At 43.1% G+C, this 27,911-nt stretch overlaps 8 protein-coding genes across 8 annotated transcripts; 4 read left to right on the top strand and 4 right to left on the bottom strand. All coding sequences in view use genetic code 12, as the record gives it.

The window, feature by feature from the left end:
• Window positions 1-8,827: 8,827 nt before the first annotated feature.
• LODBEIA_P04780 (uncharacterized protein) lies at window positions 8,828-10,153 on the top strand (the record flags this gene model as incomplete). Its single annotated transcript, XM_066975038.1, has 1 exon — window positions 8,828-10,153. The coding sequence occupies one exon, from the start codon at window positions 8,828-8,830 to the stop codon at window positions 10,151-10,153; it is 1,326 nt and encodes a 441-aa protein (XP_066827416.1).
• A 3,288-nt stretch (window positions 10,154-13,441) lies between these two features.
• On the top strand, window positions 13,442-16,489 carry LODBEIA_P04790 (uncharacterized protein; the record flags this gene model as incomplete). The annotated part of the gene is made up of 1 exon (XM_066975049.1): window positions 13,442-16,489. The coding sequence occupies one exon, from the start codon at window positions 13,442-13,444 to the stop codon at window positions 16,487-16,489; it is 3,048 nt and encodes a 1,015-aa protein (XP_066827417.1).
• A 434-nt stretch (window positions 16,490-16,923) lies between these two features.
• Window positions 16,924-19,800, top strand: LODBEIA_P04800 (uncharacterized protein; the record flags this gene model as incomplete). Its single annotated transcript, XM_066975061.1, has 1 exon — window positions 16,924-19,800. One exon carries the CDS (start codon window positions 16,924-16,926, stop codon window positions 19,798-19,800), a length of 2,877 nt encoding a protein of 958 aa, XP_066827418.1.
• Window positions 19,801-20,212: 412 nt separating this feature from the next.
• LODBEIA_P04810 (uncharacterized protein) lies at window positions 20,213-20,845 on the bottom strand (the record flags this gene model as incomplete). The annotated part of the gene is made up of 1 exon (XM_066975072.1): window positions 20,213-20,845. The coding sequence occupies one exon, from the start codon at window positions 20,843-20,845 to the stop codon at window positions 20,213-20,215; it is 633 nt and encodes a 210-aa protein (XP_066827419.1).
• Window positions 20,846-21,131: 286 nt separating this feature from the next.
• Window positions 21,132-21,776, bottom strand: LODBEIA_P04820 (uncharacterized protein; the record flags this gene model as incomplete). The annotated part of the gene is made up of 1 exon (XM_066975083.1): window positions 21,132-21,776. The coding sequence occupies one exon, from the start codon at window positions 21,774-21,776 to the stop codon at window positions 21,132-21,134; it is 645 nt and encodes a 214-aa protein (XP_066827420.1).
• A 325-nt stretch (window positions 21,777-22,101) lies between these two features.
• Window positions 22,102-23,226, bottom strand: LODBEIA_P04830 (mitochondrial 37S ribosomal protein mS45; the record flags this gene model as incomplete). Its single annotated transcript, XM_066975094.1, has 2 exons — window positions 22,102-22,557; window positions 22,828-23,226. The coding sequence occupies 2 exons, from the start codon at window positions 23,224-23,226 to the stop codon at window positions 22,102-22,104; spliced, it is 855 nt and encodes a 284-aa protein (XP_066827421.1).
• Window positions 23,227-23,713: 487 nt separating this feature from the next.
• On the top strand, window positions 23,714-25,675 carry LODBEIA_P04840 (uncharacterized protein; the record flags this gene model as incomplete). The annotated part of the gene is made up of 1 exon (XM_066975105.1): window positions 23,714-25,675. The coding sequence occupies one exon, from the start codon at window positions 23,714-23,716 to the stop codon at window positions 25,673-25,675; it is 1,962 nt and encodes a 653-aa protein (XP_066827422.1).
• A 101-nt stretch (window positions 25,676-25,776) lies between these two features.
• On the bottom strand, window positions 25,777-27,129 carry LODBEIA_P04850 (uncharacterized protein; the record flags this gene model as incomplete). Its single annotated transcript, XM_066975116.1, has 1 exon — window positions 25,777-27,129. One exon carries the CDS (start codon window positions 27,127-27,129, stop codon window positions 25,777-25,779), a length of 1,353 nt encoding a protein of 450 aa, XP_066827423.1.
• Window positions 27,130-27,911: the final 782 nt, after the last annotated feature.

The following is a 27,911-nucleotide window of genomic DNA, read 5'->3' on the forward strand; positions in this document are numbered from 1 at the left end:
GGTTCAACTAAACTAAGCTGTGTGGTTGAATAGTTCCATTCGTTCAAGATATATAGAGAGAGGAGAATTTGCAGAGTGGGCAGAATAGGGAAAGTCTCTTGATCGAATAGGAGAAACAGTTGGCAAAGGAGCGTTCATAAAGAAATACCAGTAAACATTCATTGAAATACCTCTTTTCTCTACCAACACCAATACACCCGATATAAAACTTCTCGCATCAGATTGTACAGGGTCCCTTGCCAGTGAGATAAACAACACAGCATTCAGCTCTTTTCTCTCATACTTTTTTCATTCCGAAAAATATTGCTTCTCCTGATTTTGTTTTCGACCGTATTTAAAACCATGAACTCGCCATTCGTGACTTTTCACATCCGCGTTGCATTGAAAGCGTATTTTGCAATATCTGCAATAGTATCGCATCTGGCTCTGTCTCTGTCTCTTATCCTAATGTCAAGATGCTAGTCTGTAATCGTCTGTAGGTGTTTTGTTGAAAAGAAAAATGAAAGCAAGAGGAGAGGATGTCGAGTACTATTTATACGTAAGAAACAAGGTCCTATCTCTCTCGGAGAGTTGTTTATATCACTCCTTTTCGTTTAAAGTTTGCAGTGCAGTTTATAGAGCTGGGAAACTCAAAAAAAAACAGAATTGAAAAGGGAAAGCTAAGGGGGGAGTGGAAGGGGAAGAAGATGCGCAGTTCAGTTTTCACGAGGACGACAAGATGAGAGAACTCCCATCGCTTGATGGTATAAATCCATCACAAGAGGGACCCCTTCGTCAATGAGATTAGTTTAATATGAATATTTTTTATGCTTTGGTGGCTAAAAATGTATTGCGCTATATGGCATATTTCTTTCAAAAAAAAAGAAGAGAAAGAGAAGGTCTTGTCTACACCTAATTTGCAAGGTGTTCTCGTTGATTCACTTGCTAATTAAAACTTGAACTGAATCAGCCTCAATTGTCCCCCTTCGTCCAATTCTAACCATGAACTAAGTTTTGTCGTCGAATTGAAAGAACCAACAAAGAGTAAAAAATTAAAATCAAGGAACGTGTAACAAGAACATCGAGATAGAGTAGAGTGACTAATCGAAGTATCTCATTCAATTGAGCAGATGCAACCATTATAGAGTTATCTATCTTTTTTGAGGCGTTGGTGAAGAGACGTTTTCCGCCGCTTAAATTCTGCCTGTTCAATCATAAGTACTTTCTTCTCTTTCGAAGCTTTCTCTAGACCCTGTGAAAGTGCAACCTTTGTTCTTTATTTCGTGTGTTCCAAAAACTGCACCTTCTGATCCTGCCTTGAACAATTGACAGCGAAAATTTAATTTGTTCCGCTCTCCATGTGTTGTGGTTGTTGATCTTGCAATATAGGCAAGAACGATCCAGGTGAGCTATTTTTGTAGGTTCGTCCCATCTTCTCTCAAAGTTTTTTCAAGAATGCCATTTTTTTTTTTGCGGGATATTGATTCTATGCCTGCGGGGTGACTCATTTCCCGAATGGCAATGGTCAAAAGTGTAAATGGCAAAAACAAAACAGGACGGCTTGTTGGACTAGAAGGCAAGATATTGAACCCAAAAACACCTCGCTTTTTTCCCCGTACCTTCTTTGCCACTGTCTAATTGCATTACTTTCTGAATTTTTTTGGTTGGTCTGCTATCACCTAAGCCTGATTTTGAGGCCATGGACCCGCCTCTCGTGATATTTTAAGTCCCTCGGGTCATGAAATACTGTTCCGCACATTCCACAGTGATGTAGCATTTGTCTATGTTTCTTGCTTTAGAAAACTAGTTTTGACAAGTTGTCCTTAGTGTTCTTGTGAATGAATAAAAGAAGATGTGTGATTTTGCGGCTTTTCTGACGTCTTGCGGGCTACTTATAGGAAACATTCGTAATTCCACTCCACCCCCCCTCTTCTTCCCCCTTAAACCGCAACACCCAATACCATTTCTTTTCGTCTATAACTATAAATTTTACAGTATCGAAAATACTTTGTTTTGAAATACAGTTAAGACAGGAGGTCATAAAGTAAAAAATTAAAATCGGATGATTCAAATTGATATAATCTATGATTCAAACTATACATTTGCACTATGTGAAAGCCACACCTGATACCTGGATAAGGTGGTCAAGGCAGCAAGCAAATGATGGTTTTTCACCAAGGACCTTCAAGCTTCATCCACTGCTGTCGATTTTCACTCCCACTCCCATTGACATTTCCTTTTCTATTCCTTCAGTCATCATCTTCCTCATCCACACCCATATAAGGATGACTGATTTGCCGGTGGCTCTCTAAACTCTCTCTGTTTGAAAATTTTTTATTGCAGCCTCCACAAAGATATACCTCCATTGTGTCAGAGTTTCCTATGCTGTGAGAGATGTAGTTTCGAGACAGGGAAGATTCTTAGAGTTATTTATAAAGATATTGTACTTACAAGTATTTCAACTTCACTGTGTCTGATATGATGTTCTTGTTGTTTTTTCCTTTTCGTCTATAACCATAATTTTGGACAAGGAAACCCAAAAAGGTCAAAAAGATAAGGGAGCTTATCTTTTGGATTACACATAGATGTGGTGTTTTGCAGATTATGATTCCATTAAACATGGAGATGCACAATATAAAAGTTGCACCAAATACCTCACCCTGCTCCGCCATCTTCAATCTTCATGCACTTATAATCCATCACATCGATGTATCACGCGGCTTCTTTTTTCATCTTTTTGGAACAGTGACGAGAATGCTGTATTTGTTGATGTTGTTCCAACCCCACCATGTGAGCAAAGATTTTGTTTCAGAGTATACAAACGTACCTGGTCCCGTAGCGTTAGGAATTCGCTCGAAGATATTTATACGGACTGTACCCGCACACACGCACACACGCACACACACACACGCACACACGCACACACACACACACGTACGCCTTCCACCTTTCCTGTCCCGTGTTTTTTTTTCTTTCGTCTAGAACCATAATTTTTTGTACCATGGAAAATTGTATTAAGAGAAAACTGAGTAATTGGTAATATTCTCCACAGAGAGAGTGTTTGGAACCCTTTGCTAAAGAACAGAAAGATACTATCTGATTAATTCTTTCGGATCCCCTCTTTCTCAATCCCTCTTCAATACTTATTCACTTTCGACTGACCTAAACTACACAACAGTTTAGCCTATTGTGCATTCTCTTCAACCTTGTACTCTCGTGACATTAAAGGTCCCTTCACTTAGAAGCTTGATTTTTTTGCGCATTTTTTTTTTTTGCTCATTCCGGAGGCATGGGCTTTCTACATTTAATTTTCTTTTTTTTTGTTAGCCTTGCTTCATTTTTTGCAGCCATAGCAGATGTTGCATGCTGCAACTTACACAAAGCACACACCCCCTAAAAAAATCCCAGATGTTCCCCGTTACAAAGACAGTATGCAATAAATAATAGAAAATTTGCAACGCCAACGGTTGAGAAGATTGATGTTTAGCAGTAGTAGCAAATATATAGTGCTCTTACAGTTATGATTACGTTTGGCTGAACTTGATCACTTTTGATTGCGAAGCAGTTATTATCAGCTCGCCAAAATGATTGCTCCTCCTTTTCGCATAAACAATTTTTTTTGCAATGAGTTTCGTTGTTGAAATCGATTACTCGAAACAGTATTGAGAAAAAGGAAGAGAATGAAAGCCATCGTAAAGATAGCGACAATTTAAAAAGAATTCTGATTTGTTTAACTTATTTTTTTTCTGAATAAATAACACCCACTGATCCCTCCCTCCTGACAATAAAGTTTTCTACCCCCTCCTCCCCCTTCCCCTCCAGCTGATTTTCCTCTTTCCGAACCCTTTTGTTTTTTTTTTGTTTTTTTTTTTACTATCTGTTATATATTGTCACTCCCCGAATGTCCACACACATCCTTCTAGTAACCTCTCCAAACTCCATGGTGAAAGCCATGCAGTGACCCCATGTGGTATACAAAGTCCTCCTTGTTTTCAAACCGATTTTTACACACTTCGCATTGGTAAAGCATTGGTCTGAACGTATTGTAGCTGTGATTTTTTTTCAAAAAGAAAAGAGATGAATGTCCTGTGCAATACCAGAACTGGTGCCAGAATGGATTTTCAGGTGTCATCTATATGATGTGTTTTATATGATTTTTCCTCTCCACCCTGAAACATCAAACAACGTGACTTTTCCTCGATAAACTTTCGTCTACAACCATAAAAATTTTCCAGCGAAATACGTCATCGGGGACAGGAGGATTTCGTGAAAGATATATAATAAGATAGAGGCAAGAGCGTAGTCATCAGATGATGACGGAATTTGTGGATGTAAAGAACCATTGCCAATTTCTTATTGTTGACTCTACCCATTTTCTTCCAGACATTATGTGCTATGCTTTGCCAACCGATGTTCATCCAAGTCGTCTTTAGCACCAAAGTGTTCTTTGCAATCTGAGCAAGAATAGATGGGATACATACGAGGCATAATATTGTCGGAGCCTGCTGTGTTTACTTTTCTTGATTTTGGGTTAGTTGTACTGTGTTTTGAAATTGGAGGAATTCCAGGGCCATTTATAAAAAGATATATACACCGATTCTATGTTATGTTTCCACTCCCCCTATTTTTCGTCATCAACCATAAATTTTTGCAACTAATGAAATAAAACTCGAAAAGTCAAAAAAGACAAAAAAAAGTAAAAAAAGAAGCACAATTTAGGGAGTGATTTCACAATGAATATTGTAGATTTCCCTTGGTTCGTTCAAACTCATTCACGTCGGCCTTGCTATTCTTTCATCTGGCTCTCTTTAGCATGTTGTATCATTTAAGATCATGTTTATCCCACTCGTGGTAGTTCAAATCGAACATCTCTTCAAACTTGGCGTCACATAGCTTGCAGTTATAAGTCATCTGCTTTAGGCGTGATTGCAGACCTATCTCTGGCCACTTTTTAGCTGAACTGTTTTGTGAGATGCAACACACTGGAGATGACAAGGAAAGCATGTCTTGCGTTATTTATACCAATAACTAGACCTACGACTCTATATCCCCCCCCCCCCCCCCCGCAATCGCCATTTTGCTATCGCCACCCCCAAACCAGAACAGAGTTATCACACACTTACTTTTTTTCTTTCTTGGTAAAAGATAAAGATTTTATTGTATATTCTCATTCGATTATACACAAAATTCGTTGACCCTCCGTAAAGTAAGCTGATCGACTCAGCTAGGTTTAAATTCAACAACCGCCACTGCTGTACCTGTATTTCGCAAAATGTTCTCGTGCTTGCTTGTTTGTTTTTCTTCTTTTGTTTATCCTCAGCGGAGTTGCCTACCATCATGAACATTCCACTTATGGTATCTTAGATCAAACTTGTGCTCAAAGATACCGTTGCATATCTTGCAACGATAAGGCATTGGTCCAGGAGTAATTCTTGCTGTTTTTTTTAAAAATTTTTTTTTTTCAGTTATGGTTTATAGAGCACTTCTTTATCGTCGTGAAGAATACAATTCTAAAAGTTTGGATGATTCCACTTGTTATTTATATGACTGTCAATTCACTACCCAGTTAGCAACAGGTGATTATTTCACTTTCGTCTCGAACTGTAATCCTCGAAGTAAAATGTGGAAACATTCATCAATTAATGAATGCTTCAACCGATTTTTGCAAAAATTGCACGACGTATATCTCTCCCCTCAAAAGCAGTATATGCTTTTTTTTTTTGCAATTACATGCCAGGCTTTGCCACTCTACAGTACCACACCGAACCAAATTTGCCATGTCATAAAGTGAGCCATTTCCTTTTCGTCTAAAACCATAAGACGTCAAAAAAAAAAAAGAAAACCTGGGGAATTGCAATGATGGCTCGAGATACAACGCACAGAAGAGATATCACCCTCCAGACGCGAGGTGTTTGAGACTGGGGCAACCAAAAAGAAAGATTGTTCAAAGTAGAGACCAAAAGTTGTCATTGAATAAGCTAGTTTTTGAAATATACAACATACATCATAAAAATTTTTGTTTTCATTGACCATTAACTTTTTTCCTCCCCCTTTCCTCTTTTCCTTTCCAGGTACCAAAGGATGCACCGCGTTTACTTTCTCGGCCTTCTTTTCCAGAAATCACTCGTGTGGCTGCTGCTGCCTTCTTTCAGACCAACAACACCATGAACTACCCTGTCATGGTCCTCCAAGTCCCCCAAGATTGGAAAATTCTTTCTGCATGGCGCGCAATAATACTGCAAAGGCATCTTGTCGGTGGGCTAGGGTTCGTTCAATTGGCAGTAGCAGTGGTAGTAATTGTTGTTGTTGTTGCTGTAACTGGTTACCCGTCTCTCATGAGATGCAAAAACTATTTGAAAAATTGCACGGATATCGCCAGGTTTATATTTAGTATTTCAAAAAGAGCTACTGCGTGCTCTATATCAACGGGATAAGGGGACTGCAAAATTACTCGGGACATAATAAAGCTCATCCAAACTCAAAACTCAAGACTCAAAACTCAAATTTGCTTTGGGGTTCGGACTTGTCTCGTGATAACTTCGCGGGAACAGCTGATTCTGTAGAAGCAAATAGTCACTCGTCTACACAACTAGAACCACTCAATTAAAAATCTCATCTACTCCTCAACTTTTTTTGCTTTAAAAACTTTCTTGCTCGTGAGAACTTTTTGCAACCCTAAACTTAAACCTTTTTTGAAAGAAGCTGGTGGAGAAGATGAGTGAGTTTCAGACGAGTTTACTTTGCCCATCACCTCCATAATATTAGTCTCTCTCTTGATCGGCGCGTGAGTTGGGGAGAGAAGCTTAATCAAAAAAAAAATGCCAGAACAAGCTGCAAAGTGTAAAATTTAATCACTGCTTTTTTTTTGGTTTATCAAAATCTGGAGATCTTTGCTTTTTCTCTGAAAGAACAAAAGTTGAAAAAAACTCTTTTCATCCTGTCGTCTCCAGTCTTGATAGACTTGAGTTTTTATATTCTCCCCCCACCTGGGCTTTAAACAAAAAACCACCAAAAAAATTAGGGGCGTATGCGTTGCCCGACGTGATGGCCGTGTAACCCCAGTTAAGCGGTTTTTTTTTTCTCTGCTTGCCGCAATCACAAAAGGAGACTGCGAGATAAAGAGAAAAAAAAAGGTCCTAACCAGATTCGAACTGATGTTATTTGGATCAAAACCAAATGTGATAACCAAGCTACACTATAGAACCAGTTGCCATCTACACTATTGTAGTCAGATGTGAGGACATATTGTTTATCTTGACAACTCATTATTGCAGTTTCAAGGTAGGAGCACCTTCAGCATACAAACTCACTTCTATTCTAAGCAAGACTGACTTTATTGAGAACGCCCTCATAGAAGTGCAAAATATTGTCTCCGCTACTGTTAAGCTTTTTGTGTTTGGCAACATCACACTTTGTCGCCTTTTTGATGAGTGAGGCCGTTGACAAAATATCCACTATACCCATCCCCACAAGAAACCTAGCAAACAGAGTCAAAAGTAAAGCCGAGCATCTGATGCAGGCACAAGATAATTGGAGTTGGCTCAGAGACTTTTATCATCGCGTGCCATCTTGGATCTCCTCACTGTGTTTCCATAATATAATATTTTTGACAGAATTTTTGCAATAATCTCGCGGAAACTTGTTCTTTGCGAGGGCGATGAAGAGAGTGAGAGAGAGAGGAAAAGAAAGATAGAGTTGGTGTGTGAGGAGTAGCTGGAAGAATCAGCTAGTTGAAATGCGAAATGGGGGTGGCAGTGGTACTGGTGTTACGGGTGGTAGATATTAAGAGACAGGCGAATCTGTTACATTTGATTGATCGCGTTGTTCATGATCTCCAGATATGGCGCAAGTAGCCGATCTCGGTTAATGGCGCAGACTCCACAAGATATTACCCCTCATTTTCACCCATGGCTACAGTGGTGAGTGAGTAAATGAGCCAGCGTCAAGAAAATCATCGGATCAATTAGGAACAAATGGAGTTAAACCGCGCTGTATAAAAAAAAAAAAAACACTATTCGGTTATTGAAGCCGTTGATAATTTTTTTTTCTTCCATCTCTGGCCTGTGATTCGCAGCTATTGCAAGAGACAGAAGAGAAGAGAAGGAGCAGCAATGCGGTTTCCGTTTAGTGGGTGCTTATTTCTGAATCCACCTCCTGTGTTTCCCCATCTCGACTTGACTTGAGAACACCTTGGGGAGTTGTGAGAGCTCAACGTGTAAGATAAAGCAACAATACAGAGGCAGAATAATCATATGTTTCGCATGCGCGAGCGAAACCCCCCCACCCACTTCCGTCCCCCCTCCTTCTCCCTGTCCAGCTGCTTGTTGTTCTCATTACTTTACGTAGGTGCCTCCACACTTTTTAAAGCCGACTCGCTCGAAAAAACGCAAGAAAGAACGGAAGAACGAACGAAAGAAGGAAAAAAGAAAAAAGTTAGGCGCCTGTTGCTGCTCCTTGTTTGGGTATGGAAAATTTTCACTTCCATTCGCCCTACGCATTTTATTTTAGTTTGTCAATCACCACCACCACCACCACCGCTACTGCCGCTGCTGCCCACTATGTGTGACACACACACAAGCACACGCACGCGAATTGCGGGCGGTACGACAAATTAGCTCGTGCTGAGTCAAATGTAGGTGGGCACAACTAGCGGAGGTTTTTTTTTTTAAAATTGTCTCATTTTTTTTTTTTAGAAATATATCAATATCGACAATTTTCATCCCTCAGGATCCAAGGGGAGAGTTTTGATTTTCCATTTTCAATTTTCAATTTCCAGCATCCACCTTTCTGACTTTTTTTTTTTTTTTTGACTTTTCTTTCGCCATCCAGTTCTCTTTTTCTATCAGCCATGTACAGGACCCAATTGACTAAGACTGCTGCTCAGTTGCAACACCAACCACAGGTTTTGGTTTTGAGATCGATCTCGTCGACTTCCAAATGTTTGAAGTTTGGTGAGATCCCCTTGGCTCCCCCAGATAAGATCTTGGGAATCACGGAGGCATTCATCAATGACTCAAACCCCAAGAAGATCAACTTGGGAGTTGGTGCCTACCGAGACAATTTGGGAAAGCCAATCATTTTCCCATCAGTCAAGGAGGCTGAAAAGGTCTTGTTGCAGAAGGAGAATGAAAAGGAGTATACTCCCATCATTGGATCGAAAAAGTTTCAAAACATTGTCAAGAACTTTATCTTTAACAATTCCGGTAAAGACGCCAACGGTAAGCAATTGATTGACGATGGAAGAATCGTCACTTCGCAAACCATTTCAGGGACCGGTTCGCTTCGAGTCATTGCTGACTTTTTGAACAGATTCTACTCCAACAAGAAGATCCTTGTCCCCAAGCCCACTTGGGCCAACCACGTTGCCGTGTTCAACGACGCTGGCTTGCAACCAGAGTTTTACAGCTACTACGAAACAAGCAAAAACGACTTGGACTTTGCCAACTTGAAAAAATCGTTGGAGTCACAACCAGACGGCTCCATTGTCTTGTTGCACGCATGTTGCCACAACCCAACGGGTATGGACTTGACCAACGAGCAATGGGACCAAGTCTTGCAGATTATTGAGAACAAGAAGTTTTTCCCCTTGGTCGACATGGCCTACCAGGGTTTTGCCAGTGGTAAGCCATACGAAGATATCGAGTTGATTAGAAAATTGACCAAGTTGGCCAATGAAAACAAGATCCCCACGTTTGCATTGTGTCAATCGTTTGCCAAGAACATGGGCTTGTACGGTGAAAGAACCGGGTCCATCTCCATCATCACCCCTAGTGCTCAAGATTCCAAGGCGATTGAATCTCAGTTGAAAAAACTCATTCGTCCAATCTACTCATCTCCTCCTATCCACGGCTCCAAAATTGTGGAAGTGATCTTTGACGAGTCAACGGGTCTCTTGCCCCAATGGTTGTCGGAGTTGGACCAAGTTGTCGGTAGATTAAACACCGTGAGACAAAAGCTCTATGACAACTTGGACAAGTCCAACTATAACTGGGACCACTTGTTGAAACAAAGGGGTATGTTTGTTTACACGGGCTTGTCACCGGAACAAGTGCAAACTTTGAGAAACGAATATAGTGTTTATGCTACCGATGATGGAAGGTTCAGTATTTCCGGTATCAACGATGGCAATGTTGAATACTTGGCTAATGCTATCAATGAAGTTATCAAGAAGTAAAAAAGAAAAAAAGAGAAAAAAAAAAAGTACCATGCAAGAAGGGAGGGGAGACCGTTTATAGTATACCTCTACTACTTAATACGACGAATAAAAACAAGCAAGTAAGTGAACAAACTCAAGAGGTTGAATTTTGAGGAGTAAAATTTGGAACGAAATTCTATGGGATGCTCCGTGCGTTGCGAAAATGAGAAAATAATGCTCACGGGAGGCGACTGAGAAAGCCAAAGATGAACTCGTATGTAGCACCAACGCTGGATCCTTTGTAGCTAAAGGTTGTTTAGATGCAATTTCCTCCTCACACTCAAAGGTCAAATTCCAAAATGTTTGAAAGTCGAAGCACGGGGTCGCCCACGTCATAGCACCTCTTTCTTCAACAGTCCAAGTGCGTTTCCGATTTCAAGGAGGGAAAAAGGGAGGGAGGAAGATGAGGGGGGGGTTTCTAAAGCTGGGTACCCTGTCACCTGTTGTAGTAGTCAAAGACATGACAATAATGTAGAGATTCACGAACCATGCACCCGTTGTCATCTTTTTTCTCGAAACAACTTTGGCATAGCTGGAAACGGAACATTGCTTATGAGTCAAGAGAGGTGGTGATGTTGTGAAGATGCACTGGTGCTCATGCGACCACGCTGTGGTATTGCCTTGGGTGCGGACGCGGGGAGAGCGGGAGGTCGAAATGGGTATCCTTTCAATCAAATTCCATTGGTGGTGGACCAAAAGTCAAACAAAGTTGCAACAGTACGGCAATCATGGGAAGGGGGAGAGGGGGTTATGACAATGTCGATTTCGTAAAGAGTTACGCAGCCACAACCAAGATAACCATAATTGATCTTATTCTTCTTTTGTTTTTGTTTTTTGTTGCAATTGCATGTCAATTATGATGTGTAGCGAGGCAACAACACAACGGTTAGGAACGTGGTTTTCTTTTTCCTTTTTGAATTGCAATTTGGTGCAATTTTTCAGCAACTATTGACGAATTACATATTTCAAAAATGCATCAAGCAGTATCATGCATCCGCCGCTGATTTCGAATAATCCAATTGCAATTCCAATTTTAATTTCAAATTCCGAAATTCCAATATTCCAATAGTCCAAAGTGCTTTGTTGTTTTGAGATTTCTCTGTGGGTACTTGCGGTTTCGACAAAGCAATAGACCCTCCCGCCTCGTGTTTATACATTGGCACTGGATAACCTCCAGCAACTCATGGTGGAACTCAAAGTTGAATTTCAAAAATTCATTGTCGGAAGCACTCCTATCCGAAAACACGTTAGCTCTCTATACATCTATTTTTTTTTTTTGCAATAATTTCAGCTGAAATCAAAACTGGCGCAGCTTGACTTGCGGAAAGCCCAGTACGATTCCCACTCCCATGCTCCATGGTCTTCTTCGTTTAAGGAACGCGATAAAATAAAGGGGGGGGCACACAAAATCAGAAAACTGTTGAAATTTTTGGTGGTTTTGCGAAGGGTCAAGGGTCCCCCTTTCCCCTTTAGTAACGGTCAGTGGTTAAAACCTACAAGGCATGTTTCGACACTCTGCAAAAGACCAAGTAAGTAGTCCACCATCTGCCGGCCTCTCCCCCCCCCCCCCCCCCCTTGGGTTTTTTGTTCTATTTGCTTTTCAAACGTCATCTTCCTAATGTTGTATCCCCATCAGGTCTCGAGAAAATGGTACTTGAATCGCAAGGCCCCGGAGAACCGAACCAACACCTCGTGCGTCGGTTCATGCTTCTATGGATTGGCGCAGAGTTGCATCGTGTGCATTGTCACACCGCTCGTCAAAGGGCCAAAGAGACGCGCACCAATTTCGTAAAAGGAAAAAGCAAAAAGCAAAGGGCAAGACACGCGTCAAAAATAGAAAAAAAGGACGGAGAAGGAAAAAGGCACTAGAGACGGCCATCTCCCAGGATTGGGAGAATTTGCATTTGGTGAGATTTTACAAGTGGATCAGGAACGAAAAAGAGGTGATTGCCTTTGTCGGGGAAGCGAAACGGGGTGAAGCGGAAAGAGCAAATAATTGCAACGAAATGGAAAGCTGCTGCTGACACTGCTAATGGCACTCGGATTTAAGGGTCATTGGGCGGCGCATAAACAAATAAACATGGCTTATTTGTTTATGCGATGGATACCAAGCATAGACGCAATTCGATGATGTTGAAGGTGGTCATCGCCCTTACTCCCCCCCTTGCGCCACCTCGTTCAAAGATGAGAGCAAGTTGTGATTGCGGAGGGTCTGTTTTTCTGCTGAAGAACATGGCTAGGCTTGAACCCTTTACTTCTCCTCCCCCGAAGCTACCCCTGTCGTCGCCTATAATTTAGACAGACCTCGTATCTGTAAACCCCTTTCCTTCCTCTGCCTCCCCCAACCGTCAATCTTCCAACAAAATAATTTACTCCTCACACATGTTGTTTTCGTTTCATGTCGAAAGTTGGAGATTGTGCGTTTGATCTCGAATTGTGATTGTGACGGCTGTAGAGGAAAAAAGAATACAACCAACACACCTAATCTCGCACACGGAACAAGCAGGGACACTGGTTGTTTATCAACAGTTGATATAGCTGATGCCAAGCATGCCAACTCTGCCAACCCTACTAACTCTGCTAACGAGACATTGGCTTTAAAGAAAAAGATATTTACTGGCTCTTTGTCTCCGCCGTTTCACCCCGCCACTTTTCTTAAATTGTGGTGAATGCAAAGCTGTTCTTTTGCTGCCTCTGCATCTTGGTGTTTTTGTTAGTGGTGGGAGCAGAGTGGGAGGGATCTGCTTGTCGCGAGTGGTGCAAAATGCGACAGTCGCAAGACGTTGTCGCGACACATCCCCTAAATAGTCTATTATAAGTAGTGACTGCCCGTATATTATACTACCATCATCAACCCAACCCATTCAAATTCTATCCTATCCCACACATAGTTTGCCTCTCCAGTTTTCATCATCATAGGTACTCAGGGAGCAACACTAGTAGTAGCATCAAGATCAACAGCTAGTCATTAATCGCGATAACTATCCCCCCAGCAAGATTACACTCAAGCTCGGTCCAAAGTCTCCATCAAATACACGATCAGACTAAATATTTCGAAAGAACGGATTTAAGGCCCACTCCATCAATTTCCAAGAATAGGAACACGACTGACTACACCACACATATACACCACGGGAGAGCTGTAGCGTCCATCTCGTTACAGTCAATAAACAACAGAAGTAAAGACGACGATTTAGGTTTGAATTTATCAACTTCCAATCCCCTTGACAATCTGCCCCCCCTTTCACCTCGCTCATAACGTCATAAATGCTTGAACAGGATGGAGGAGACGAAGAAGAAGTATATCATCTTCAAGAACTACAAATGGGTCTACAGTCGTTTGACAACTCGTCACTAGATAACACCAATAGGAAACTACGCGACTTGGAACGCAAACTATCGCTCCTGTCATCTTCCTCATCTCAGCAAACGCAAACTTCTTCTGTTGTTCACAACACTGATTTATTTGGTTTGGGGAAACAGAATATCCAAAGTCACGTCTTGAACCATTTACTCGATAAGAAAGTAGAAGATAAACAGGAACGGATCCATAATAGCATTTTCAACCCTAACGAGTTGTTTCAAGAGAGAAGTCAACAGTTCATGACCACGTTTGGCTCAACATATAATGATGACAGGATGAAGATGAGATCGAAAGCGAAAACTCAAGATGTTAAAAGTGCAAGCAAGCTAGCGAGGAAAGATTCTATAAACTTGCTTCAGAACAAATTGGAGAAAAACTCATTTAATACGGATGATGATGGCTACAGACTGATACTGCAGAACTCACAAGAAGAAAAAGAAGAATCACCAGAGGAAGAAGAAGATTTTGTGGATACTACTTTGGAAATTGGAGACGATGACCTGGATTTCGAAAATGACAACCACAATTGCTCTTGCATTCATGATGACAGCGACGACGAGTTCAACACTGCAGATGGCCCATATATGGACGAGGGCCTTTTGCTGCTGCTGCTGTTGCCACCGTCGCCTCCACGTTCGCCGCCACAGGATCTCGATCCAAGCAAATTGTACGGCCTATACAACTTTTCAGGCCCCGAGCCATCGCATTGCACTTTGTCTCGAGATGAACCAGTACATTTAGTCAACGACGAAGATAATTACTGGTGGCTAATACGGAAACTAACAAAAATAGAACGCATGGAACGGCTTCGCAATTTGGGAGCTGAAATACCGGGGGACCAAGAAATTGACCTGGATGACGAGGATGGCAAAATCGGGTTTGTTCCTGCCGAGTGCCTTGAAACTCACGGCGAGCGATTGGCAAGACTCAATTGTCGCAAAAATGAAGAAATGGAAAAGATTGCCGAGATTGATATACGAGTCAGGAAAATCACCATACGGCTGAATTCTAATGTGAAATCAGTCAAGTTTGAAAATGTGGGTGATCTAACAGAAAGTGAAGAGGAAGAACAGGCAAAAGAAGAAGAAGAAGAAGTAGTAGTGGAAAAAGACGGCGTATACGGTGCTGACTTGGCCACGAGCGTCTATGGAACGGGCATCAGACAAAACCTTATGCTGTTCAACGTCGATAGCCCCGATATTCGTCCCGCGGTTGAAGAGCCAGAGACACTAAGCGACGTGTTCCCAACCGGTGCACCTTTAATTATCAAAAAGAATGTCAGACTGGACCTCAAGGACAAGAACCTGAAACCGCTTTCCTCTTTACTGCAGGAAGATCATCATTCAACCGGACTACCAAAGTTAGTTGTGGTTCCGCCTAGAAGTGAATTGAGAGCCAAGGACTATCAGACGCTTAAGAAATTGCGGGATTTGCACAAGAAGAGAAGATCGCGTGTCTTGGATAGCTTGACGGACATCACTGATGATCTCCAAGCACAATTGAACTTGGAAAGCGCAGAGGATGAGCGTAAAGGAAGCGATGGCGACGAGCAATGGGAAGAAGGAGATTCTTCTTTTGATATTTCACGGGAGAGTTGCAATGATGGAGAAGTGGAACTGGCGTTGGAAGCGGTTGTCGGATTGGAGCCGGAGGAGGAGGACAAACAGCAGGAAATGGAAATAGAGGAGAAAAAGCAAATGGAAAAGGAGGTGGACAAAGTGCAAGAAGAAGACTATGACACCGATGATGATTTTGGATTCTCCTTTGCAAGTTATCAATCCGACGAAATCATTGCATTTGTTCCTGATGTAAAAGTGCGACCTGTCACGAGCTCATCCGAAGCAGAGGAAGAAGAAGACGACAGTGTTCAAGAAATTGATAAAAAGAGTTTCGAACTAGCGGTGAAATGCGAGGACTCAAGTCGCACCACTAAAGCTGCGAAACGAATGAAAAAGACCCGATCTGAAGGTGAGACTGAGACAAGCCATAATCGTGTCGCTATTCCATATGAGGATACGCCGCCAAGGGGCGAAATGGTGACCCCCGTGAAAACCTCGAGAGACGTGCAGTTTGATCAACAGACAAATACTCTGTCAGCCAGCAGCCTCAATTTTCGTAATTCACCCAGCTTACGCAGCCAGACAGGCGAATTTGAACGTTTATCACCCATATTGTCGAGTCAACTGCACCCATGCGTGGGAGGACAATCGCCTTCACCCTCTTGCGTCGTGAAACTGGAGTTTATAGAGTCGCGGAATTCAAGTTTGAGGGGAGGATGTGAGTCATCACCTTGTCCTGGAGATAAGGTTCGACCCAAGGAGTCGTTGAGGATTCCCATGTCCTCGCCCATTTTGCAACAAAAGACTCCTCCCACAACATCCTCAACTGAGAGTCTCAATGGAACCTCGTTGTCGCCGACGTTTCGCATGGGAAAATCGCAGCAAACTGGGTTGAAAGTGGCCAACAGCAGCAGCAATTTCGCTGGTTTTGAAAACAACAACGACAAAAGAGGCGTCTCTTCGCCTCAATCCAGCACTTCTAGCATTAACAACATTCCGCACAATGGCAGTTTCAAATCACCGCTATCCCGCAGCTCAACTTTGAGTCCGATGTTTCGGAATTCTCCAGTCTCTCAACCGTATCGCGGACCTTATCAATTACATTATCAACAGCAAAGTTATGGCAGCTTTCGCGGGAAGAGCAGTTTAGACTTCAACGATGACGACGACGACGACGACGACGACGAAGATGATGACGACATGGTAAGTGATACAGAGAGCAATCGCCATAGTTTGGATGACAACATCACGCCATTGACAAGCATGAATTCGCTCACCACTTTGGAGGATCGCAGAAAGACTAAATCCGTGCATGAATTGTTCATGCCGATCTTGGGGAAATTCGATGAACTCGCTGAAAAACTTGCCGAGTTGGATGATATACTTAAATGACTTGGTTTTTAATTTTTTTTTTTTTCATATCTTCTGGCGTGATGATCTACATAATATAGCAATTTTTTTTAATTGATTATAGCTTCGAGCAAAGAACGTCTTGCAAGCCGTTTCTCCGACCCCTTCACCAACTCTGATATGGTGGTGCTCAAGGTCGCCAACCTTGTTTGTTGAGCTGAGTTGAGTTGGGTCGAAAGCCCCTTCCCGACCCTAGCGCTAAAAATTGAAAACACTCACTGTAGAACTAACTGTAGAGAGGAAGGCTTGAAATTTTTTTTTTATTTTTACAACCAATCTTTCATACCCACCCCACCATCGGTGCTCAAGGTCATAAGCCCTCTATAAGACCACCACCAACATTCTTTGCGCTGCCGTTGACGTTGGGCGTGATTCTGCTGTGACGATAGATATACATATATAATAGCAACTGCAAGATGTCGTGGACTCCCGATCAGAACGCCATCGAGCAACTCAAGCACATATTCAAAGGAACGTTATCGCCAAACAACGAAGAGCGAAGACTTGCGAACGAGGCGCTCATCGATGCCAAACAGAACAGCGAGTTTGAGAATTATCTATTCACACTATTGGTGGTTGACGACTCGACCAGGGCCGACGTGCGAGCTGCAGCCGGGATCAATTTGAAAAATGCCATTCTCAAGAACAAGCAGCATGAAAACATCGAGCGGAGTTACCTCATGGCCAATATCATGCAGGGGTTGGCCAGCAGCGACAATCTCGTGAGAAACACAACGGGGAGTGTGATAGCGTCGCTTTTTGCAATCTACGGCTTGGACTACTGGGGATCGGCCTTGAGTGACCTATTACACATTGCACAACAACCATTGCAACCGGGCAACAATTTCAAAACCCAGGAGGCCGCCATGAGCACCCTTGCTAAGATCTGCGAAGATTCCGTTTTGGAGTTGGACAGGGAAGTGAATGGCAACCGACCATTGAACTACCTCATGGCCGAGCTTCTCAAATTGTTGGATCTGCCCAGCGTGAAAATCAAGGCATACGCCGTGCATTGCATCAACCAGTTTATTCTCATGAATACCCAGTCGTTTTTGGTCATCTTGGACCCCTACCTCAGCAAGACTTTCCAGTTGGCCCAGGAAACCGACGGCGATACCAGTGCCGGCGGTGAAGAGTTGAAGAAGAATATATGTACTAGTTTTCTCACGATATTGGAAACGAGGCCCGATAAAGTGGCGCCGCATCTAGATGGAATTATCCACTATTGTACTCACTTGATGCAGAACGATCAAAACGATAGTGCCGTGGCGTTGGAAGCGTGCGAGTTTATGCTTGCTCTAGCGACAAACGTAGAGTTTGCCGGGGTTTTCAATTCAGAAACATTGAAAACAATCTTGCCTTTGCTTTTGGAGAAGATGGTATACTCTGAAGACGAAATTGTATCGATTGAACTCGCGAATGAGAGAGACGATTCGCACATGGCTGATAAGGACGAAGATATCAAGCCCAAAAACGCAAAGTCTAAAGATGCGAGATCAGCAAATGGGACAGATAAGCGTAGTGATAAGCTTGGCGAGGTTGGTTCTGACGACCTTGCAAAGGGAAATGACGGCGCAGACGGAAATACAAACAACGTTGCAGTCAACGACGACGACGACGATGAAGATGCTAATGATGACGACGATGATGACGGAGATGATGATGAAATAGGCTGGAGTGTGAGAAAGTGCGCAGCTGCCACATTGGATGTGTTGAGTGAGCATTTGCCTCAGGAGGTGCTTTTAGTCGCGTTGCCCATTCTACAAGAACGGATATTATCCGATCAGTGGCCCGTGAGAGAGGCTGCGATTTTGGCATTTGGTGCCATGAGCACCAGTTTCACCAATTTGGCCAGCGATCGATTACCTCAGCTCGTGCCGTACTTGGTGGATAAACTACAAGACCCACAGCCCACAGTGCGTCAAATTACTTGCTGGACATTGTCACGATATGCTGCATGGGTGGCTGCCGAAGCCCACGAAGGCGGCGTATACGCAAGCTACTTTCAACCAACTTTTGAATCAATCATCGCGTGCACCTTGGACCCTAAAAAAGTCGTGCAAGAGGCAGCGTGCTCTGCACTTTCGTCCTTTATCGATGCAAGTGACTCGTCGTTGATTGTGTATTACCTCCAGCCTTTGTTGGAGCAATTTGCAAAGTGTTTCCATATATACCAGAGAAAGAACATGTCCATTTTGTACGACTGCGTGCAGACTTTTGTCGAAAAGATGGGGTACGAAAACTTGTCGCAGGACCCAAAGTACTTGAACATCTTGCTCCCTCCATTGTTGCAGAAATGGGAACGATTATCCGACGAAGACGCAGCGTTGTGGCCATTGATAGAGTGCATGGCCTCGGTTGCTGCCACCTCCAAGGAATTGTTTGCACCATACGCAGTGCCCGTTTACGAAAGAGCAATGAAGATATTGTCCAACTGCATTTTGGAGGATCAAACTTGCCAGACAGATGTCAATGTTGATGTGCCGGAGAAAGATTTCATGGTGACCTCGTTGGACTTGATCGATGGGTTGGTTCAGGGGTTCGAGTACCAGTCAATCGACTTGATCCAACACGACAACTCAAGCTCCGACTTGCTGAATATCCTATTGGCATGCTTTGACGATTACAATCAAGATGTGAGACAATCGGCATTTGCCTTGTTGGGCGACCTTGCCATTTTCGTGGTGGATGTATTGAAACCGTATGTGCATCCAATTTTCCTTAGCATCGGCAAGGAAATCACCAATAGAACACACGATACCTTCCCCGTACATAACAATGCCATTTGGGCATTGGGAGAGATGATCATTCGTTTACCCGCAGAAGAAACCAAGCAATACTGGGAAAACTTTATCAATTTATTAATACCCATACTCAACACCCAGGAAATCGAATCGACGGTATTGGAGAATTGCGCCATCACCTTGGGCAGAATGGGGTTGTACGGGTCAGAAGCCGTGGCGCCAAGGTTAGCCGAGTTTATCCTACCTTGGTCTCAGAATTTCGTCTACCTCGATGATAACGAAGAAAAGCAAACTGGATTAACCGGAATCATTAAACTGATTAGTCTCAACCCCGATAACGGCTTCGGTGGACTAAACACTCAACAGGGGAAGAAGAAACTTGCCAAATTTTTGGAAGTCTTGGCTGCCTACCAGGATGCCAACAGTGAGCTTCAAAGTCTATTTTTGAATTTAATCACTAGTTTCAAACAACTTGTTGGCGATGAAGTATGGAATAACCAGGTGTTGAACTATGTCGACCCCACGTTGAGGCAAGCTTTGACTTTTTGAAAAAAAAAGCAAAAAAACCTGATAATTGATAGAGCATAATTTCCTGAAAAATCAAAACGGGGAATCTAATACATATAAATATATATAGAGAGAGTTATTGTATAGACATAAAGTAGTTTATATAGATTTGACGTCACATTACACACCGAGTGGTTTTGAAAAGTGTAGATGTTAACTCTCGAGACGAAATGCATCAGAGCCCTTGCTTAAGCCAAGTGTGGGTGCTTAGAAGCTAGAGAGCCAGTCCTGACATCTAGGAACACCAGCCGGGCAACCACAATCTTATGTATGCCAGGCAAGGGAAGAGAGAGGAAAGGGGGGGGGGATAGTAGTCTGACTTTTGAAAGTCCTCGACGAAGCCAAGGCTTAAGAAGAACCTAGATCCAAAAAACCAGTGAAAACAAAAATTCAATCAATTGTCATCATTATCAAGATACAACACCTCATTCACCAAATTAACTGGCAAATCCCAAACCCCACTCGGGGCACGATAAACATACTCAACCACACCTTTCCTCCTTGCCTCTCCATCATCATCCCCATCTTCAACCACGAGGAACTGCGCCGCGTCATCAACAAAGCAATGCAAATCCAGCAACGGCAAAGTGAGCACCTCGCCACAATACAACGCCATCGCCACGAACGCAAACAACATCGCCATCAAGAACCACGCCGGTATGACGACGCTCCAGTACTTATCGGGATAGTAATCGACGCCTAGCTGATGTAGCACGGGTGGTGGAAGTAGAGTCCACGCGATGTACATTAGGAGCACGAGTGTCGATAGGACGTAGATTGTGAAGCCTCTGTACTCGGCCAGCGAGCGGTGGGATCGGGTGAGTGTCGATACTGATGGGTCCGACTGCTTTGCTATGTTGTCTTGCTTTGCTGTCTGCGGCGACGATTCTATCGAGGATGTGTCTTGGTTGTGCTCGTCATCGGATGAAATTGGCGATGATGATGATGAGGTGGTTATTTTGGCGAGGTTTGGTTTCAAAGATGTTGACCGTTCTAGGCTTGGTCTTTTGACTTTATGGATTGACATTGACCCGGGTGTTGCGAGTGGTTGATGTCGTGGTGGTGGTGGTGATGGGTGCAAAAATGGTGAAATTTCGCGCCAGAGAGAGAGATGTAATAAAACTTCGCAACGTCACTATTTTTCATAGAAACCAGACGTGGCCCATGATGATACGGGTCAGATGTTTAAAGTTGCTTAAGCATTTGTCAAAAGAAATTTGGGATAAAACTCTACTTACATACTATCCTAAGCACCCACATCTAAACAACAACAACAACAACAAACCTCTTAAAACTCCTTTTCAGGTTCCTTCTCAAACCAATTGTTTTCTTGAACCTTTGAAAAACAACTGCACGATTGTGATTTGCAAAAACGCCATGCCCACCATCAACAAAACTTCGAAAATCGAAAAGTAGTAGATTCTCAGCTCAGTAGATCTAACCGTAGCTTGATTCCTGTTGTTCCTAGTCTTGTAATATTGCAAAGTCTTGCTCAAGCCCTCCAATTGGGATTCGATTTTGTCAACGGTACGCTTCATGTTTTCAACATGAGCCAATGGCTTTGCGTTTGGCAGATCAGGCAACGAAGCCTTGACGCTTTTGCTGTCCTCGTCTTCCAACTCAATTTCAAAATCAACAACTTTTTCCAGATACGTCGACATGCCGTTGGAAAAGCAAAATTCGTACTCACCCACAGTAGTCGCCGGGAATACAAAGTCGCCTTGGCGCTTCTTGTGTTCTTGGTAGATTATATTCAGATTAGGGTCAGTTATAACGTAATCGACATCGAACGAACCGCCGCTTTGCACGGCAAAGTAGTATCGAATCTGGGTGTTTGGCCGCTCGGTAAAGACGTAGAAGCACGATTTTTCCTGTGCTCCTAGGATGAATGTGAATGCCGATGCATTGGTCCAAGCGGCATAGAGCGCTATAAGCGGGAATAGTGATTGGAAAAGCATGCCTTTGCTTTGCTAGAATCAACTTGGTGGGAAACTTTCGACTGGTTATTATTGATGTATTTTTTTTATAGTGTTTTTTTTTGTCAGTGATCTCGACAGCACACGCTTCAGAATTTCAGGTGTGCGTCAAATGGATTGAACAAGACGTGTCTTTTGCCAGCGGCATGGATCAAGTAGAGATTCGTCTTCAACAAAGGACGCAATTGGTTTTCAAGTTGAAGCTATTTCAAACATCGTCAAGCGTCGTATTCAAATATATATACATGTATGTACAAGGAACATGCCAAAAAAAAAAAAACTTAGCAAGCATCCCATTATTGATATCTTACTGGTCAGGATGTAAGTAAATCATCTTACCAGAAGCATCGAATCCTATAGCTCTATCGACTTTTCTATCTCTTCTTGAAGCACCGTAACGATGACCAAAGTCTCCGACATTCTTCTTGGTGAATCTAAACAACTTATTTTCATTTTCTCTTCTCTTGCCATATACAACATCGACCTTCTTGCTTTCGATAACCTGCTGTTGCTTTTGGGCATCTTCCAAATTGAACTCGGTCAAGTTCTTCAACGTCTGGCTAGCTGGTTCTAAGTGCAAGATCTTGGCTGCGTCAACGGGACCAAACGGTTCGTTTTCTTCAATGGTAAGGAACCGGTCGGTCAATGTCTTGTGTGGAGTGGGGATTTCAGTTAAATTGTCAGCCGTTGATCCACCTTGGAACAAGGGAAATATCCGCTTCATTACTTTGGCATAGGACTGTAAATCATTCTTGAATTTATCCTAGAAAAAAAAAATCCATCATGTTAGTAAAGTAAGACTCTTGCCAATGGCTTACCCTCTCATTTGGTCACAGTTTTTTCCTTCTTCTTTCTTTTATATATCAGCGCTTGAATTTGAAACCATGTAGTTTTTTGTCTTAAAGACTAATCGAATATGTAAATATAAATGCAATTTCATCATTGAAAAAAAAAAAAATGAAAAAATTGATCTCAAACTTGTTTTTTTTTGGGGGAGTAAAGCAATTTTGGAAGATTAAATGATGGTACATACCTTGACTTGGAACGTTTTCTCAATTGAACTCAATTTCAATATCGCTTCAACACGTTGCAAATTTATACCATACTTGTGAGCAACTTCTTGCGGATGGTACCCTTTGGTAGCAACAGCATCGACGATTTGGTCTTTCAAATCCTGCGGGATCAAATAGTTGGTCTTGGTGTAAGTGTTGTGTGGGAAAGGGTGCAACGAAGGATCCCTTGCTTCACCATTACCGCCGCTACCACCACCAAATCTGTCTGGTCTTGGAACTATATCCGGGATGCTTTTCCCGCCGACAACTGGGCTACCGTCAGGCACTATATAGTTTGGCCTGTTTCGTTGAGGCACATAGTAGTACTTGTTCAAATAGTATTCACCTCTTCTATTCTTTGGTCCCAAGAATTCTTGCATTAGCTTCCTGAGCTTGGTTTTATCTGGTTTTTCTCGCTTTTGTCTGCACACCCGGGTGCTGGTTGAGAACTGCCTGGGCAACGTGCTCCCTAGACTTCGAAGACTCATTATATCCTAGAACTGATTGAGTATCCAACGTTGGTGGTGGTGTTGTCGTCGTTTGCAACAAATTGGAAATATAGAGTGAAAAATTTTCTATGGTGAGAGCGTTATTGTCGTGAAAAAACAGCGCCAGTGTCGCAAAATTTTGCGACTCAGCTTTGTCGCCTTTTTCGCGACACTCGACCCGTCATCGCGCGCTACCAAGTGTGTTTGTTTATTCTAGAAAAGCAGTTGCCATTTTCACCTACGGGCGGATTTGTTTGGCAACAGGCCTTTTTCTTTTACAGCCAACCAACCAGACCCCCAAGGCTCACAGCACTGGTTCCCCGACACGGCTTGAGGTGCTCTGTTTGAAAGTGTTTGGCTGCTTTGTTTTGAACTGACCATGGCTGAGGAGGTCATGACTGCAATTTACTCGCATCATTCGCATTCCCAGAGCTTGGAATCGCAACAAGATTTGCATGATCTCAACGCGTCTAGATCGCTACAAACTTTTAAAGCAACACCCATACCTATAACTCATGAGAGACTGCAGCAGCTAGCACTAGCGGCGACTGCAGCCAGCTCACAGCTGAAACATTCGAGGGTGCAAGCGAGCGAGGATGACCCGTTCAAAGACTCACAACACTCGGTCAGAAAACGAGAAGGGATTTTCAAATTACAGCAGTTTAATATACGAAATCGAAATCTAACCAAGTCGCCGAGCCTTCGACAACAGGAATCTTTTACGCAGAGCAATTTTACCTATAACAAACAGCAAGTGCTAGATGCTGAAAGTTTCATTTCAAATTCAAATTCAAATACAAACACAACTTCGATTTCAACAGCCGGTGGTACTGCTGGTGCAGGTGCAGGTGCAGGTACTGCAGGTACTGCAGGTGCGAGTGCTGCTTCTATTTCTACCTCACAGGTCCAGGTCCGCAACCACAGAAGCCATTCCCAAGTACGCGAGACCGAGTACTATGACGAAGACGACGACGATGAAGTAACGTTGGAAGTACTTGAAGATATGCATAAACTTGAAACGGCGTTCCCGGTGTTGGGACGAGACTATAGATTGATTGACAAGATTGGTGAAGGCACATTTTCCACTGTTTATAAGGCCGAGGCTCTAAATGGGCAAGTGCGCTTGAGCTCTGACGTTTGGAGATCGCCTCCTTTGAAGAAACGGAAAAACAACTCTGCAGCTGTTGCGTTAAAGAGAAAGAAAAACCCCGTTGTTGCCCTTAAGCAAATCTACGTTACTTCATCACCAAATCGAATATTTAATGAATTGAATTTACTATACATGCTATCGGGGAATCCAAGAGTCGCACCACTTTTGGACGTGTTGCGTCATCAAGATCAGATTTTGGCCATACTACCTTATTACCACCATTACGACTTCCGCGAGTTTTATCGCGATTTGCCAATCAAGGGGATCAAGAAATATCTTTGGGAGCTATTCCAATCGCTCGATTATATCCATGAAAAGGGGGTCATTCATCGTGATTTGAAACCCACTAATTTCCTATATGACCCATTCAAGGGACGCGGAGTGCTTGTTGACTTTGGACTTGCCGAGAAGGAAATCAGTCATAACTCGAACCAAACTAGTTCAACCACATCTTGCCCCTGTTTGCTCAGGGACAAAATCATAGCTAACAAATCAATCACCAAAAGGTTAAACATAAAGGGTGCGTACCCAAAGACGGATAACAGACCACCAAGGAGAGCCAATAGAGCAGGCACAAGAGGCTTCCGAGCACCCGAGGTGTTATTCAAGTGCACCAACCAAACGACACAGATCGACATTTGGTCAGCTGGAATCATTGGCTTATCTCTCATCATGCGGAAATTCCCGCTTTTCAACTCACCCGATGACACAGATGCCATATTGGAGCTAGCTGTCATCTTTGGCTATGAAAAGTTGGTTAAATGTGCCGAGTTTCACGGGTGTGGATTGGAAATTTCAATGCATGACGTGCAAGCCAACAAGGGAAACCTCATCAAGTTGCTATACGATTTTCTAAAGAAAGAAGTTGATCACGGCGGCGTTCCCGAGGATAGTGTAGTTCACGATACAATGAAGTTGTTCAGCTCCACTGGAGAAAAGTTTGTCAAGCCAATTTTCGAAGATGATGAAAATATGAAAAATCCTCGATTGCGGGATGAAGCTATGAATGAATTCAAAACTGAATTGGAAAGTTTTAAAGATCACAAGGCATTAATGGACTTGCTTGGTGGGTGTTTTAAAATGGATCCCACAAGGAGATTCACTGCTAAGGAAGTGCTTCAGCTGTCATTTTTCCATGAATTGTCTCATTTCAATCAAGCTGATGATGATGAAGATGATGTGATTTTCTAGTTCAATTGGTTCAATATTGGAAAAATAAATTAAAATTTTCTGTTTTACATACTCTATTCTAAACAAACTGTCTTTTGGAAGAATTTGGTGTCATTTACTTTCTACCCGTTAAATAAATCATAACTTTCGTATTCTCTTTCCTTCTCCTCCTCCTCCTCCTCTTCTTCTTCTTCTTCAGTGGTATCAAACGATACCCGTCTATTATTGCCTCTTTTCCTCTTACGTTTATTAGGCTTGACGCTCAACTCATCAGCTGCAATTCTGTCGGTACTCCCATTACCATCATTATTGGGTTTCATGCCATCGTGTGGTTGTTGGTCATGGTGCAGGTGCTGATGCAAGTGATGTTGGTTAATCATGGCTTTATTCCATCTCCGATTCAATTGATTAATTAGCTCATTCTGTTCTATTCTGGTGGTGGTGGCGGTGGTATTTGCGGGAGCCAAGGTAGTATCGTAGGATTCATCCATTGCGATCAAACTTTTCCGGAGTGGGAAATGTAGAGGTGGTGATGGTGACGACGGTGGCGGTGGATGCAGATGCAAATGCAAATGTGGATGTGGATGTGGATGTGAATGCGGATGCGGATGCGATGCAAGTAGTCGATGCAGCAGCAGTAAAGTGTTATTACTACTGCTCATTTGCATGGCCATGGTGGAGTCTTGTTGTTGCAACGCTAATTTTCTCTTGATAAACATAGAAGGATGGATGGAATTGCTGCTTCTCATCTTTTTAACTGACAACTGCGACTCTGCTAATTTATCAAATGATGATGAGGATGAAGATGGTGGTGGTAGATCTAGAGTGGATCGAGCAAAGTTCAAGTTTGTCGCTTCCGCCGTGGGACTCGCACCAACGCTATGTACACCCGACCCAGAAGCAGAAGCATCACCGGAAGCACCACCCGAACCATCAGCACTGGAAGAACCAAATTTAAAGTTTTGGAAATGGGATACGCCATTGGTGTCATCTTTGAAGCTTTTCATACGTCTAAATGGCTTGAGCATGGACCTCACACTGACTGGCTGAGGTTGAACCTGCGAAGGAGAAGTAGCCGAAGCAGAAGCAGAAGCAGAAGCAGAAGCAGAAGCAGAAGCAGGAGTGGAAGTTGAAGTTGGAGTGGAAGTGGACTTGATCCTTGAGTTTGAATCCTCCGAAATTTCATCATCGGAAACAATAGCACTTCCGCTAACACCACTGACACCACTAGTGATTTTCCGCTCTCTCGTCGTGGGCACCGTGTGAGGCGTCATGGTCATATTCAAAGAAGCTAAACTAGCACAGCTGTTATTACGCGTGTGCACTCGTAGGTTTTCATCTAGCGAGATTATGGAGTTTCGGGGACTTCGATCGATGCTAGCTATCGACATGCTTCGTATGGAGTTGGGAGTAGGTGTGATTTCCTTTTGCTGCGTGTTGATGTTTGCCATGGTTAATTTTGGTGTTGCATTCATCTGCGGTGCTGGCTGTGAGACCGGCTGTGGCTGTGCCTGTTGTGACTGTTGTGGCTGTTGTGGTTGTGCTGGTGGTGATGAAGATGAATTTGAATTCGAACTAGATTTGTTGGTACTTGGCTTCGCGGGAGCATCTGTTCTTTGCGAGTTTGGCGAGGGACTTCTTCGGAAACCGTGATGAGGAGGATGTACTACTACTGGTGCTTGGAATGCTTTTAGTGTTTGTTTGGGGAGATGGTGTAAGGGAAGCTGTGGTGGTGCTGGTGGTGGTGCCGGGGGGTAATGTAGTTGGAGTTCTTGTTGTCGCTGCTGTAGCTCTATGTGGTGGTGTATTTGTATTGGTTCCGGGTATGAATGTGCTTGATGAAGAGGAAACGGCTGGTGAAGATGGAGTTGTGTGGTTGTAGCTGCCACGGCAGTCGGTTGTGGGGTCAGAAACGGTGAATGGTTGGAATGATTTGAATTACTATTGATGGAGGTGACTGACGATGATCTCTGTCTCGTGTAAGCAAACGACATTGCCAAAACTTTGTCTGTCTGTCCTGTGACGCCTGCTATCACGTATGTGGGGTGTATAAAGCGTAAATAAGCCTGAAGCTGTTTGTGTTGTTGTTGTTTTTGGTGATGGTGGTGGTGGTGGTGGTTGGTGTCTTGACGCGAGATGTTATCAATTCTTCAATTTGACGTTCCTCCCCCATCGACATACCTCTCTTGTAACATCACGCTCACGACATCTTCCCCCACTGAGAACATCATGAAGTGGAAAAAAAATGGTTACAGGT

Source organism: Lodderomyces beijingensis (genome assembly GCF_963989305.1).
Source record: "Lodderomyces beijingensis strain CBS 14171 genome assembly, chromosome: 1".
NCBI classification, from domain to species: domain Eukaryota; kingdom Fungi; phylum Ascomycota; class Pichiomycetes; order Serinales; family Debaryomycetaceae; genus Lodderomyces; species Lodderomyces beijingensis.